General features: G+C 42.0%; 1 protein-coding gene across 4 annotated transcripts in view; it reads right to left on the bottom strand.

The window, feature by feature from the left end:
* CD109 (CD109 molecule) overlaps positions 1-16341 on the bottom strand; it is a 128030-nt gene that overhangs the window by 75752 nt on the left and 35937 nt on the right. For 3 of the 4 annotated variants that reach the window (XR_003999523.1, XM_030555770.1, XM_030555768.1), the window contains exon 3: positions 5297-5325. The exons of the other annotated variant lie outside the window; for it this stretch is intronic. Coding sequence is in view for 2 of the 3 variants with exons in the window: in XM_030555770.1 (XP_030411630.1) it covers positions 5297-5325 (29 nt within the window). In the remaining variant the exon portion in view is untranslated. The remainder of the gene's footprint in view (positions 1-5296; positions 5326-16341) is intronic. 4 annotated transcript variants of the gene reach the window in all.

Raw genomic sequence — 16341 nt, 5'->3', positions numbered from 1 at the left:
TAGCTGTTTGGACGCAGAGTTGGTTGTTGGACTTCCATAACAAGCCAACCTATTTCCTGAGTAGCTTGGCCTGTTATGGAACCAACACTCATAGTTTTCCATAAACATGCCCCAGCAGGATGAAGAAACATTGCACTTGGTAGCTAGGAGTCTGACTCTAAAAGTGTCATTCCTGCAATTACCCGCTAGTTGTCTGAGAATTTTCATTCAGATGTGCCTTTCTGAAACATTTTCCTCTTATTCCTGCCTATAATCAGACTCACCAAAATGTAAGCAGGGGAGTTTCTATGTATGCACATATATAACTGGAGCACAGAGAAAAATGTATAGTTAAAATTTGCCTAAGTATTTCCACTTAACTTGCCCCACCCTCCTTTTTTTAATTCAGTTAACTTAGCAATTTTGGCAATTTTCACTTTGGGGGCTGAAATTTTCCTGACATGGTCACTGTCTGCTAATAAATTTTCCTGGAAAGTTTGAACAAAAGGCCTGATAAGGAGAGTACGCAGGATTGGATGGGGGAGGGGGATTAGGCACTTAAATACCTTTGAGGAACTGAGCCATCGCTCTAGGAAGAGTGCCTTTCAGGGAAAACTGGGTTTGATTTGGCCATGTTACAGTGGCTTAAGAGTTTGTAAGTAGCGCACACACTATAATTTTTCTAATAATACTTTTCAAAATAATTATCTCCCTCCAGTACTTCAAGGAAAAACAATAATAAATGTGAATTTCCAGGCTCTGCCCCCAACTGGCCACCATCATAGCTTTCTACGTGGGTCCAGTGCAGAAAACCTTTCAGCAGTGCCTAGCAGGTATGCAGGCCCTATACAGGGCCTGAGTAGTGTAGAGAGTCAGGTGGTACATAGGGGAGTTTCACCCTGAATAAGACACTGGTACATACTAAGTGAGCCTGTGGAGTGGGTACTGTGGATCCTTGACCCATGCTAACCCTAATTCTGGGTCGTGTTGTGCCATCAGATTTTTAAACAAAACACCCAGCTGATTTCTGCTAAAAAAAAAAAATGATGATGTGACATGGCCTTCTGTTTGCAGTTAGAATGGTGCAAATCTGGAGTAAATCCTCTGAAATCATACCAACTTAAATGCAACAGGTAGACATTTTTCAGTAAAACACATAGGAAATTAAGCGCACATCTCAAACTGGTAATGAGAATTGCATCTGTTAATTCACCAGGCCCAGCGCTGAAAAATATTGTACCATATTCTGTAAATAAACTCTCTCTTGCTTTTAAAATTTGTTTTAAGGTCATACAAGTGGATGGAATTTCCAGAGTGGGAAAAATGCCATACAATTACTATACAGATTAAATCATATGTCTATACAGAATGTGTACCTATACATGTATGCACACAGAAATCAGTGAGAATTTGTATTCTCCTTGTAAATTTTCTATTTATATAAGCAAGTGAAAAAAGTGAAAATCATTAGTACAGCATACAGGAAAATATCTTAAAATATACAGAAGAACCTCAGAGTTACGAACACCTCGGGAATGGAGGTTGTTCGCAACTCTGAAATGTTGGTAACTAAAAATACATTACGGTGGTTCTTTCAAAAGTTTACAGCTGAACATTGACTTAATACAGCTTTGAAACTTTACTACGCAGAAGAAAAATGCCGCTTTCCCCTGTTTGTTTGTTTTTTAAGTAGTTCACATTTAACACAGTGCTGTACTGTATTTGCTTTCTCTCTCCTCTCTCTCTCTCTCTTTCTCTCTGTCTCTCTCTCTCTGCTGCTGCTGCCTATTATGTACTTATGCTTCCAAATGAGGTGCGTGGTTGACTGGTCAATTCATAATTCTAGTCTTCATAACTCCGAGGTTCTACTGTCTTCTCTTTTCTCTCTCTAGTTATATCTTTATGTTTCCTATGCCAAATGCACATTTATCACAGAAACCAAGACCATCATTCAAATTAGGACTTACCAAACTAAATCTTTGAGGAGGAATGCCACACTAAACTTGGTGATTTTTATTTAAACTGGAGTCTTTAGTAGAGACACTGCCAAGAACATATGATTCATGTCTTCTAAGCCTGTCACACTTCATGGCTAAATATTCTAGAAATGTTAACTAAAGGGACACAGCCCCACTTATAACTTTTGTCAAAAAATTTGCTCAATATGTAAAAAAAATGTAAGTTAAAATTATGAACATTTTAATGTATTTAATTATATGGTATTAATTGTGGAAACAGCCAACATTCCCTATCAAAAAATCCAAGAAATATTAAGAGCCTTCAAAACAACAGATAAAACAAATAAAGAACTTGTTCCTTTTGATTATAGCAATGGAAAACATTCCTAATAATTATTATATGAGCACACTTGCAAGGATTTGGTTTGATTTTTTTTACTGAAAAATCCACATTGATTATTTGCAGTTCTCAAATATACTTTTCATAGATTTTTATTATTATTAATAATGGCAGCCAAAATGGGTTACTCTATCACTTTTTGACTTCCTAATAATGCTAACACGTCCTGAAAAAAAATATTTTGTTCTTCCTGTCACTACCCTGGCTATTTCATCCTTCTTGATGCTGATGTCGGAAATTATCAGGCATGTGAAGTCAGCAATAGGGAAACGAGGCAGCATAACTGTTTTACTAAAAGTAACTTGCATGCTTGCTTACATTTCTCAGCTGACAGAGACCACAAGCTCAGGAAGTCACTGCTAAAATAATGATAGCAATTCACTCCAACTCCTCAGCCCCATTAAAAAAATACTCTAAAAAGGGCATTTCCGGACCAAATAGGAGTTAGTCAACTCTTGAGTGGTGTCTAGTAGGAGCTTATTATGTGCTTTCCCACTTACGCTCTCCATCTTTTTTCATTACTCTCTTCTCCCCCAGCCATGACAAAAATCATTCTCGCTCACAATGGTATTCTTGCCCTCGCTTTCTTTTTCTTAACAATAACAGTAATAATAATAGTTGGGCTATGAATAAAAGAAGTACAGCTGTAAACCACATCAGTTACTGTCGTGAGCTCTCACCTCAGCCCAGGAAAATATGACAACCAAAAATAGTAACTCACAGTAACACATTATGTAGATTGCATTACCAGACAATTACACTGTAGCCATGCTAATGAAAAAAAAATTCCCCTTGAAAGAATGAATTAGTTATCATGAAGGCTACAACTTAGTCATGGAGGTCATAGCAGTCACGGATTCCATGACTTTTCCGGACCTCCGTGACTTCCACGCTTCAGGAGGCAGAGGTGAGACTATGCGCCCCTGCCCTGCAATTGAGGCTAGCTGGAACCAGGACCCTGCAGCCCCAGCCTTGCAGCTTCTGCTGGGGGCTGCAGCCAGGGCCACATGCCACAGTCGGGACCACATACCCTAGCCCCACAAGCTTCCACCAAGGGCTGCAGGCAGGGCTATGTGCCCCTGCCCAGTGGCTTCTGCTGGGTCAATGTGCTCTAGCCTCACAGCGTCCCAGGCTTGGGTGGGGCTGCAGCCAGGGCCACATGCCCCCTTCACAGCTTCCCAGGGCTGTGCATCCCTCTCCAGCTGTGACCAGGGCTTGGCAGGAGCTTCAGTTGGATCTACACATCCCTGTCCCGCAGTTGCGGTCAGCTCTGGAGCATGGGCTGTGTGCCCCCCATGGCTGCGCCCCCCACTGCGGCCGCTGTAGCCGAGCTCGGCCTGTCAGTCCCACCACGGGACTCCAGTCCTGCCCCCATCTAGCCCTGCCCCCTGGTTATTTTTAGCAAAGTCACGAACAGGTCTCGGGCGCCATTAATTTTTGGTTTATTGCCCATGATCTACCCCTGACTTTTATGAAAAATAACTATGACAACAAATTTAGCCTTAGTTATCACAGCTTCAGATAGTAATTAAAAACACTATAAGCTGAACTCTACAGACTCCTCGGGTTGCATCAGAGCCACCTTTAGATCTAACACTTCCTGGAACTAGCCGGTATACAATTTCAGTCTTCATCACAAATTAGCACAGCCTCGGGGCTGCTCTAAATTGTGCAGGCTTGTACTAGTCTCCTAGAGGCCACTGTGCTGGGTGAGGATCACGAGGAACTGATGCGTGCTCTGGTCACATTCGTATCTCCCCCAACAAAACCCAAGCTTCAGCAATAGAGCTTGGAAGGGGCACCCTAGAGTTGCTGTAGGGATTCCCTCACCAGGAAAGACTCCCACTGGTCTGTTAGAACAGCACTGGAGCATCACAAAGCTGCCTTTTCATAGGCAGAATCTGGCTCAAAATCAGTTTTCATCCCTTGCTTTATGTGGTTATTCACTATGTATTAAAATACGTTAGTAATCACAGCAACTACCTCCTTTCAAAGGTTGTGGGAAATAATGGTGTTTAAGATGGGAGTGGTTCTTTAAGAACTGAGCAAATAATTCATAATAATTGATATTAACAGTGAATTAAACTCTTTTCTGTTCATGCAGTATCCATGAATGGGCTGCAATTCTTAGTCTGTTTGCTGAATGAATGTTTTGTGCAAATATATTGCAACCTATGGATTTCTTAAAATTCACAAACTGTTCACTCTGAGTGTTGCTTCAAATATTTTATATTTGTCAGTCCCATTCAATTGTTTTGACTGAATACTCGCATTATTTGGACTCTGAATTTTAAAGATGCTTAGCATCTGCATCTCCCATTGACTTCATTTGGAGTTGCTGATGCTTAGAACCTTTGAAAACTAGCCTTTGGTAAAATGTGTTCCTTGATAGGATAGCACAACTCTTAAGATCAGGTTTCCAATGTGAATACTTATTATTACAAATTCAGAATCCACTTTCCACATACATTTTGCAATATCTGATTAACATATTGTTTTAAATTGGAAAATCTGTTTGCTAGAGAATTCAATTCCAAAAGAGTATTGTGTCTGAACACCATCAAGGTGAAATTGTTTAAAATTTTGATCTAATATTTGTGGATGGGGGTTTTGTCACTATTCATCTAGTGTGTTGGGAAGAATGATGTCTACCAATCATAAACTAAGCAGTGTAAAGGATGCAGATGTTAGAGTCCTATGCCAGCTGATGCTGGGACTTGCCTTCTAAACCCTTCAATTATTCTGTAACAAGCTACAAATCATTTGGATTTGGATCTCCCTGGCTCACTGGTCAGCTGGGGCATCCATTCTATGAGTATGAAAATAATTTGCATTTTGCACAACACTAAAATATATCGTGTCATCAACCTAAGTCAGTAAAAGAAGCATTGAGAGACTGCAGTTATCCAACATAAACATCTGCTATGAATGTCAAGTAGCACCAGAAAAGAATACTTACTGCTGGAAGAACAAGAGTTCCAAAGGAACCTAAATTAAGAAGGGAAGAGAAAAATAAAATAAAGTTCTGCCAGCAAGCCTCATTTTATCAAAAACATCAACATTAAAAAGACTGTAGCTCTTAGTGAGTTGCATCCTCAGCAACAATTAACTAACAATCCTCACAGAACATTCACATTCCTGCAGTTCCTACCCCTGAGCCTGACCCGGAATAGGTGGCATTCCAGGCTGGGGAGAAGACGTGTCAGAGTTTGAAGGAGCAGGACCACAAAACCATGCACTGGCCAGTAAAGCAGCTGATTGGGGGCCTATATCTACTATTGCAAGTTAGAGCAGCTTTGTGCCAAGCCAAGTTCAGGCCCTCATAAGTCCCAGGACCAAGGGAGCAGAAAGGTGGCATGTAACCCCATCTCTTCTCTCCAGATGTTCTGACCACTGCTCTAGCACACCAACGGCTATTGGCCAATATTCTTTCTTCCAAATGCTTCCTTTCTTTATTTAGTTCTTGTCTATCAGTTTGGAAAAAAATTGAAAAATTGAACAGCTATTAGTAGGGACAGCCATAGGGTGGTCTAAGAGGCACAAAATCTCACTCTTGGTGTTGCGCCAAATGTGTAGTGCACTTCATTAGTTCCATTACAAAAGTATTTTAAATGCTTTCTATATTGGTGAGCTCTCTCGGATAGAAGAATCGCCTCCAAGCATTTCGTTCAATTGATCCCATCATGAAACTAACTTACTACTCATCTTTTGCAAAGGTAAAAAGCTCTGTCCTAATAATGGCCATAGATCATTGAAACTAATAAGACAGTGAGCTCCTTGTAAGTTCGAAAGCTTGTCTTACAGAGCATCACCTTGGCCTGGATCCTGGGGAATCCTGCTCCGTCTTGCAGTGGCAGGATTCCTGTGGAAGAGAATGCAGCAGGAATACCTCTCTGCACCCTCATTGATTCAGCCATTGGTTTGGACCTAAAGCAGTCACAGATCTTATTGAATTCATCAGATGACAACAGAGCTCGCTATTCTCTCCCACATTATCATCACCATCTTACAGTCTGATTACTGCATGGAAATACAGAAAATGATGGAAAGGACTGAGGTCCATCAGCGGCACTCCCTGTAACTTAATTATATAGCACAGGCAAGTCTGAGGAAAATGAGTACAGTTTTGCTTTACGTGATGTGAATAGAACTAGTGTTACCGCACAAAATTCTGTGTTACTCACACACTCTAGGGGCACCCACCCTTACTTACCCTGTCCCTAAGGCTCAGGAGTACCCCTGTCAATTCAGTTACCCACCCTCACCCTTCTGTGGGCTCAAGCGTGACCTTACACTCTGCAGGTTTGCGGGGTCTTTTACCAGTGAAAGACCCTTACACAATAATATCCTATAGAACCTCTATATATTAACAATCACCAAAAAGAGAATGCACATACCACACATACAATGCTCACCACTCCAAATAAAACAGATTAATTTTTCCCTGCTGGCCAGTCAGGATCAAGTCCATCTGGGGGGACTCCCGTTTCTGCACGGTGTCATTGGCAGAGTGTTGAGATCTGGCAGCTCTGATCTTTGGGGCTGTGTCCTGGAGTTGGTTCCCAAAGAACTCTCTTTTAGACCCAGTTTATACAGTGTAACTCCAGCCCTGCTTAGCTATACCTAAACCAATTATTATACTAAAATTTTACTAACCAATGCTAACATATTAAAACAAAATTCTCTAACCAATCCTACCCGACCACCTTAATTAATTTACACTTAGCAAAATTAATTATGTAACAGACAGAAACAATCAAAGAACCAGACAGAGATCACACAGCCAAACAATAGAGAAACAGGGATCATGACAAAACAATAAAGAAATGAGGATTTCACAACCACACCTATTGATAAGTGATTTCTTGCAAGACAGGATGCTATTAAACTAAGTTTTCTTTAACCATCTTAAGATCAGTTTCTTTATCTGGTGACAAAGTGAGTGCTATTAGGACGGGGTCTTCTTCTTAACAGCCTGATATTACATTGTTTTAATGGAATTTAGATGGAATATGAGGATGTGACTTCCTGCTTCTCAGCTAATGGCTGCTGCTCAGCTGCTCTTTTAATCTGGCTGCAAACAAAAGCCTTAGGCTTTAGCCCTTACAATATGGCTGCAGACAAAGGCCTTCTCCTTACATTGGAGCAGGATTATATCTGTCAAAGATGAACATGCAGTATTTCATTCTAGTCCATTCATGTTTTGTTACACACAGTCCTCTAGGGAGTGTCCCAAATGCACATAATTCTCATGAATGCTAGATTTTTCATTTAGATCTCTAATTTAGTTGACAGATGCACAAAGGCACGTGAAGCCAGGCCCCTCCCTAGTGACTAAACAGCTGCAAAAGCTGAACGTTATTTAAGGTAAGGAAACAATTAACTTACGCTTAAAATGATCTCACAGATCTACTTTTTTCTAATGAAATAACACAACTTAGGACTAGTTCAACCAACTGTGCATTAAAAGGTGCATGTAGCAGAAATCAGCACCAATGTTTCCTAACCAGTAAGGGGGCAGAAATTGCAACTGACTTTTCCCTTAAGTTATTTCTGGATGTATCCCTCCAAGTATAATTAAACATGCACCCTGTTACCAAACAGGACTGCTATGACTTATTTAGAACTGTATAATGCATAAATTGTGCTAAAAATAAGGGAATCCCTCCCCCCAAAAGTTTACAGTCTAAAGAATAGCAATTACTGGTCAATCTCTTGATGCTGCATTTTAACTGATTATTATCCTGTCTGTGGTCTTCTCTTTATTTGACACATTTATAGAAAAGCTGAGGTAAAGTCACTTTGGCATCACCTGGAGCCCTCAGATTTCCTGGATCCTTGTCAGTCAGGTTTTAGGCCCAGGTATGGTATGAAGTCTTCCCTGGTCTTACTACTGATTTCCTTCTGGCGGACAAAAATCAAATGTCCAAGGTAATCTCTCAGCTGCCTTTGATATCACTGAAAATGAGCTACTGTTGAATAACAAGTGTCATTTGGTGGACAATCTCCTTCTAGTGATGGTCAAATCCAGTATTCATATGATACTTTTAGATAACTTAGATGCCATGGTGAGGGTGCCATATAAGAATTTAAACCAGTACACCAACACTATGTCATGGCTGGGTCATGAGCAGCCAGGCCTAGTGGTCAGAGCCAGAGCCCTCAGTCACAAGACAGGAGTTGAGAGTCAGCTGGGTCAGGACACTGGGACATCAGAAGCAGGAAACAAACTTGGGATCAGAACCACAAGTCAGTAACCAAAGTTAGGCCACTCAGCATACCAGGGTCAGAGGCAAGAATCAAACGAGATCGGTACCACAAGTCAAACGCCAGGAGTCAAGCCAGGTCAGGATGCCAGGAAGTCAAGGCAGGGGAGTGGGAGCAGGTTGGATCCCAGTTGCTTGGACAGCTTCCCATTCTTGCTGATGGCTTAACTAGGGCCAGTGGGCAACCAGCTGCCAATAGGACCTCCAAGGAAGAGCCTCAAACTGGATGTACTGAGATGTTCCAAACGTACCAGCCAGATGTGACTAGTTGAGAACTAAACTTCTAAAATTCTGCTTTTGTGCACTGGTAAAATAAAAGACATTTTCATATATATACACACACAGACTTCTATTTTAGCAGAGATTCTATTTTTACTTCTAGTGCATGAAGTAATGTATTGGAATGCTTCATGCATGCTAGAAAAGAAACATTTATCAAATATGATCTGAAGTGAAACACTGAGCTTCCAGAATTATTGGTGTTCATGTTGCCAGCCAGTATGTGTGTGTTGGGGTCTCCCTGAGACTTCCACTCAGTTCCCCAAGAACTCAGTTTGACTCCAGTCTCTCACTCAGTTTCCTTTATTTGGCATACAGCAAAGCTACTCTGAGCTGATTAGACTAAAGCATGGGGAGGCCTGGGGGTAGCGCATACCACACATCCAAAGTTACACAGCAAACCTCTCCCTTCCACATATATTTACACATCTCATTGCATTCAGGATACACTGCATAACACATTTTGTGATTGGCTTAGTTACTTTGTAAGAACCAATCCCTGTACAGCATGCTCTGTACAGTTCTGCCTCTTATCTTACTAATCCATTTACTTATCTTAGCGCAAATACTCCATTTTCAGCCTGCTAATTAGTTTACCCCCGTATTCCTGTCTTCCAAGAAATAAGGCCTCCTCCATGTTTAATTCAGTCAGTCTACATTCCTACAACGTGTTAGGCATAGTAAACACCACATTAATAGGTACTATATGCATGGTATTAATATAATATACATTATACCCCTAAAGTGTTGGGAAGTTATGCTAAATTAATGTATTATGTTCTTCTCACAATTCCATTCACCATATCCCACTACACTTTGCAAAGCTGAAGTCAGCTTTGGCATTAGAATCATAGAAGTGTAGGACTGGAAGGAACCTTGAGAGGTCAACTAGTCCAGGAACAGAAGGAATGCCTGGTCAAAAAGGGACCTTAGTGGCTCCAGTCGACACTGCCAACCAGGCCGTTAAAAGTCCAGCCGGTGGCGCAGCAGGGGCCCGGGGCTAGGGCAGGCTCCCAACCTTCCCTGGCTCAGCGTTGCTCCCGGAAGCAGCTGCCAGGTCGCTGCAGCCCCAAGGCACTAGGGCAGCCAAGGACTGGGAGACTCCACATGCTGCCCCTGCACCAAGTACTGTCCCCCGCAGACCCCATTGGCTGGGAACCGCAACCAATGGGAGCTGCGAGGCGGGGATAGTGCCTGCAGGCGCAAAGGCAGTGCACACCACGCAGAGCCACCTGGCTGCCCATACATCTAGAGGCTGAAGGGACCTGGTGGCCACTTCCTTGGAGCCACAGTAAGCACCGCAGGGACTCTGCTCCCCTTCGGACCCCAACCCCCTGGCCCAGTCCAGAGCCCCCTCCTGCACCCCAAATCCCTTATCCCTGGCCCCACCCTAGTGAAAGCCCTCATCCCCCACACCCCAACCCCCTTCCCCAGACCCCTCCAACACTCCAAACCCCTCATCCAAACCCCACCCCAGTAAAAGTGAGTGAGGGTGAGGAAGAGTGAACGACGGAGGGGGGGATGGAGTGAGCAGAGCGGGGCCTCTGAGAAGGTGCGGGAAATGGGCAGGGCCTCAGAGAAGGAGTGTGACAGGAATGTTCGGTTTTGTGTGATTATAACATTGGCAACACGCTCCAATCCCCTGCACTCAAAGCAGGACTATGTAATAACTAGACCATTCCTGACAGGTGTATATCTAACCTGTTCTTAAAAACGTCCAATGACAGCAATTCCACAACCACCCTCAGCAATTTGTTCCAGTGCTTAACTACCCTGATAGGAATGTTTTCCTAATGTCTATCCTAAACCTCCCTTGCTGCAGTTTAAGCTCATTGCTTCTTGTCTTATTGTCAGAGTTTAACAGGAACAATATTTCACCCTCCTCCCTGTAACAACCTTTTATGTACTTGAAAACTATCATGTCCCACCTCAATCTTCTCTTCTCCAGATTAAATAAACCAATTTATTTCAAACTTTCCTCATAGCTCATTTTTTCTAGACCTTTTATCATTTTTATTGCTCTCCTCTGGACTTTCTCAAATTTGTCCACATCTTTCCTGAAATGTGGCATCCAGAACTGGACATAATACTGAGACCTTATCAGGAATACTAGCAGGAAACTTGTCAAATCAAAGATGCATGAATTCTTTGTACCAAGTAGAGTTAGGAAGTACTTTATGGCTCATCAACACTTGGAATGTAGTATTCAAAATGAAATATGGGAAAGGGATAGGAAGGTACCCAGGACAAAACTGGCACAAACTAGTGGCTTAAACTTAAAGTTTCAAGAAATATAAACAGAAGTGGATTTGAGCATGCATCTTTGAAGTACATCTTTAGTGTAAGCTGAACATACTGTGAGATTGTCATAAACAGATAGCTAACGGTTAATGTCTCTTTCACCTGGAAATGGGTAACAAACAACACCTGACCAGAGGACCAATCAGGAAACAAGACTTTTTCAAATCTGGGTGGAGGGAAGTTTTGGGTGTGAGTTCTTTGTTCTTTGTCTTGGGTCTGACCCTCTCGGCTCTGAAAGTGATTTTTCTATCTCCTGGCTTTCTAATCTTCTGTTTCCAAGTTGTAAGTACAAGGATAGTAAGACAATTGGTTTATATTGTTTTCTTTTGTACTTACATGTGTGTAGTTGCTGGAGTGTTTTAAATTGTATTCTTTTTGGATAAGGCTGTTTATTCATTTTTTTCCTTTAAGCAATTGACCCTGTATATTGTCACCGTAATAAAGAGACTATATTTAATGTCTTTTTCTTTCTTTTTTATATAAAGCTTTCTTTTTAAGACCTGTTGGAGTTTTTCTTTAGTGGGGACTCCAGGGAACTGAGTCTGCAGCTCACCAGGGAATTGGTGGGAGGAAGAAGTCAGGGGGAAAATCTCTTTGTGTTAGATTTACTAAGCCTGACTTTGCATACCCTCTGGGTGAGGGGGAAGAGAGATTAGATCTCTCGGTACTTGTGTTTCCAGGACTGGAAGCAGGGAATCTCCTAGGGTCGTCCAGGGAGGGGAGCCTGGGAGGAGGTAACAAGGAAACAAGGGGAGGGGGTTATTTCCCTTTGTTGTAAGACTCAAGGCATCTGAGTCTGGGGGTCCTCCAGGGAAGGTTTTGGGGAGACCACAGTGAGCTAGGCACTGTATAATTCCTAGCTGGTGGCAGCGATACCAGGTCCAAGCTGGTAACTAAGCTTGGAGATTTTCATGCTAACACCCATATTTTGGACGCTAAGGTCCAGATCTGGGAAGAAATGTTATGACAGAGATAAGAACTGCTTCCCAGAAAGAGGGCATGTATGTCTCTTTTCCATATTCTACTGTTTTGTATTTAGGGAATACATTTGGCTAAACTTAGTTAGCTGGTTTCTTGAACATTCTAAATAACAAACCACAAGTGTAGTTCAAAATTGGCTACACTTTTCAACAATAATGTTGAAGTTATGCAAAATATACAGCTTTTTTAAAAGTTCTAATTTTTTTTTTAAATCTCATTTGCTTATATGAAAATAATGAAGTCAAAAAAAAACTTATCAGCTTTTGACTAAACAATTTGGTCTATTGGCTTATACTTCACTCTGCATTATTTATCTTTTTTACATCAAATCACAAGGAGGTATAATAACAAGATTACTTCAGAGGACCAGGGATCTAACACAATCAAGTTGTTGGTCCAGATTCATTGCAGGCTCCTGGCAGCACAAACTCTACCAGGAATAACAACAAAACAGTGCAAACTACCTGTAATCCTTGGTCTGCTCAGAGACCCTGGAGTCAGACAATGTAATCCATAAAAATGGATGAGGCTGAAGAATGTGAGAGACACCAGGCAGTCTTCATTCTCAGGGTTTCTATGGAGCCCCAGATATGTATGTTAAAGCTGAACATCAGAGGTTGTGCAATGGTATGACTGATACCTAGGGAATGCAGCTCTTCTTTGTTGCAGCTGCCTCATAGAACCTAAGAGAGCTACTTTGCAACCCCTACAAATGTGGGGTTAATCTGGGCCATATCTTCTAATTTTTTTTTTCAACATACTGACAGGTCCAGGCAGGAGACAAAAAAGGAGCGCTTAAAACTACATGCCATCTATTCACCAAACAGAGAGGCAAAGGTATAAAAGGCCCCTTAGTCCTCTTTTTTTGATCTAGAGGTTATCTCCTATATGGTGTGTCCACTGCTACATAAAAAGTAAAAACAGATACAAGAAAACTGGCAGTGTAAACATAAGTCATACATCTAAAGGCTGGTCTAGACTGGGAACTTACTTGGCATAACTCCATCTCTAAGGGGTGTGAAAAATCCATACCCTTGAGAGACGTGGCTATGTTGGCGAAACCCAGTGCTCCCGCCTCTTGGGGAAGTGGATTACCTATGCTGACGGAGAATCCCTCCTGTCGATGTACGTAGTGTCTACACTGAAGCACTACAGCGGTGCAGCTGAAGTGCTGCAGCTGTGCTACTGCAGTATTTTTGGTGTAGACAGATCCTAAGTTGTAACATTAACATTGTAGCATTCTAAAACCTAGTATCCTCTAGGCTTCTACAATCAGCCAGGTGCTAGCCACACAGACCTGTCCCACAGCGCTCCTTGCTTTTGATGTATGGTTGAGGAACCCTGCATGAGGCTGTTTTCAGGGCCACATAAACTATGGAATATTAATCAACTGTTCACTTCACTCTTAGGCAATGCTAAAGTAATGTCACCTCTTTGCTGGGTGGGAGCAGATGTTGAGTCTGCAGGTCATTTTTGAACAGGAGGAGAAATCACCACTGTGGAGTCTGGGCATTTTCTTAGTGTAATTAGTTTTATTTACACATTCTAAGGAATGATAGGAGGGAGAACAGCAAAATACAGTAACTCCTCACTTAAAGTCATCCCAGTTAACGTTGTTCCGTTATTATGTTGCTGATCAATTAGGGAACATGCTCGTTTAAAGTTGCGCAATGCTCCCTTATAGCGTCATTTGGCAGCTACCTACTTTGTCCACTACTTGCATGAAGAGCAGCCCAATGGAGCTATCTGGTGGGGACTTGGAACCAGCAACACCCCTATCGGACCAGCAACCCCCCTATCAGCTCCCCTAACTTCCCTGTGTGGCAGCCTCCCAGCAGGCTATCAGTTGCCAGCAGTTCATCTGTCCCTTCCCCCACTGCCATTGCTGCTCCTGCCTTCTGCCTTGGAGCTGCTCCCCGGAGCCTCCTGCTTGCTGTGCGGGGCGGGGGAAGAGGGAACTAATGTCAGGGTGTCCCCTTCCCCCTGCTCCTGCACCCTGCTTACCTCATCTCCATAGAGCGGAGGGGAACACGACAGGAGTCACAATGGAGGGAGCTTGCTGGTAGCAGCTGCTGTCTCAACTTGCTGATCTACTTTAAAAGGCAATGTACTTAGAGTAGCATCAGCACACTTAGAGGGGCAATGCGTTTCTCTCTCTCACACGCACGTGGTGCGTATCTCTGTCTCTCTCCGCCATGCTGTCTCCTTCCCTCCATTCGTGCTGCCTTGTAGAGTGTGAGGCTAAATTAACATCAGTGGGTTACCCCTTGAGGGCTCGGCTGAGTGCTAATTCATCGTTTAGCAGTAAGGCATTCCCTGGGAAATATCCCACCCACTGACTTCACCACCTCAACCAAGCTTCATAATCATCATTGCTGTATAGCAGTATTAAAATGTTCGTTTAAAACTTATACTGTGTGTATATATAAATTTCCCTGGAACCTAACTCCCGCATATTTACATTAATTCTTATGGGGAAATTGGATTCGCTTAACATTGTTTTGCTTAAAGTCGCATTTTTCAGGAATGCAATTTCGACATTAAGTGAGGAGTTACTGTAAAGACAATGGATTTCAAGAAGGCAGACTTTAGCAAACTCAGGGAGTTAAGTAGGTAAGATCCTGTGGGAAACAAGTCTCAGGAAAAAAACATTTGAGGACAGTCGGCAGTTTTTCAAAGTGACATTATTAAGGGCGCAAGAGCAAACTATCCCTCTGTGTAGGAAAGATAGGAAGTATGGCAAGAGACCAACCTGGCTTAACCAGAAGATCTTCAATGATCTAAAAATCAAAAAAGAGTCTTACAAAAAGTGGAAACTAGGTCAAATTACAAAGGATGAATATAAACAAATAATACAAATATTAGAAAGGCCAAGGCACAAAACGAGATCAAACTAGCTACATAAGCTAAAAGGTAACAAGAAAACATTCTACAAATACATTAGAAGCAAGAGGACAGGGTAAACCCGTTACTCAATGAGTCAGGAAAAGCAATAACAGAAAATGTGGAAATGGCAGAAGTGCTAAATAACTTCTTTGTTTCAGTTTTCACCATGAAGAATGGTGGTGATTGGACATCTAACATAGTCAATGCCAATGAAAATGAGGTAGGATCGGAGGCTAAAATAGGAAAAGAACAAGTTAAAAATTACTTGGGCCTGTTAGATTTCTCAAGTCACCAGGGCCTGATAAAATGCATCCTCGAATACTCAAGGAGCTGACTGAGGAGATATCTGAGCCATTAGCGATTATCTTTGAAAAGTCATGGAAGATGAGAGAGATTCCAGAAGACTGGAAAAGGACAAATATCGTGCCAGTTTAGAAAAAGGGAAATAAGGGACAACCTAAGAATTACAGACCACTCATCTTATCTTCTGTATCTGGAAAGCTAATGGAGCAAATAATTAAGCAAACAATTTGCAAACATCTAGACGATAATAAGGTGATAAGTAACAGTCAGCATGGATTTGTTAAGAATAAATCATGTCAAACCAACCTGATAGCTTTCTTTGACAGAGTAACAAGCCTCGTGGATAGGAGGGAAGTGGTAGACGTGGTATATTTTGACTTTAGTAACACTTCTTATACTGTCTCGCATGACCTTCTCATAAACAAACTAGGGAAATGCAACCTAGATGGAGCTACGATAAGGAGGGTGCAAAACTGGTTGGAAAACAGTTCCCAGAGAATAGTTATCAGTGGTTCACAGTCATGCTGGAAGGGCATAATGAGTGGGGCCTCGCAGGGATCAGTTCTGGGTCCAGTTCTGTTCAATATCTTCATCAATGATTTAGATAATAGCATAAAGAGTACACTTATAAAATTTGTGGATGATACCAAGGTGGGAAGGGTTGTAAGTGCTTTGGAGGATAGGATTGTAATTCAAAATGATCTGGACAAACTGGAGAAATGGTCAGAAGTAAATAGGATGAAATTCAATAAGGACAAATGCAAAGTACTCCACTTAGGAAGGAACAATTAGTTGCACACATACAAAATGGAAAATGATTGTCTAGGAAGGAGTACTACAGAAAGGGATCCGGGGATCATAGTGGTCAACAAGCTAAATATGAGTCAAGAGTGTACATGCGCACACACGCAATCTTACATCTTCCTACACTGTTCTTAACAGGAGCAATGCCTGTTATTCAGACATCAGAGTAGGCTAAACCTCTATT

The sequence above is a fragment of the Gopherus evgoodei genome, chromosome 3, assembly GCF_007399415.2.
Source record: "Gopherus evgoodei ecotype Sinaloan lineage chromosome 3, rGopEvg1_v1.p, whole genome shotgun sequence".
Classification (NCBI taxonomy): domain Eukaryota; kingdom Metazoa; phylum Chordata; order Testudines; family Testudinidae; genus Gopherus; species Gopherus evgoodei.
Note: the sequence above shows the minus strand (reverse complement) of the source record. Positions and strands in the feature narration are given on the sequence as shown.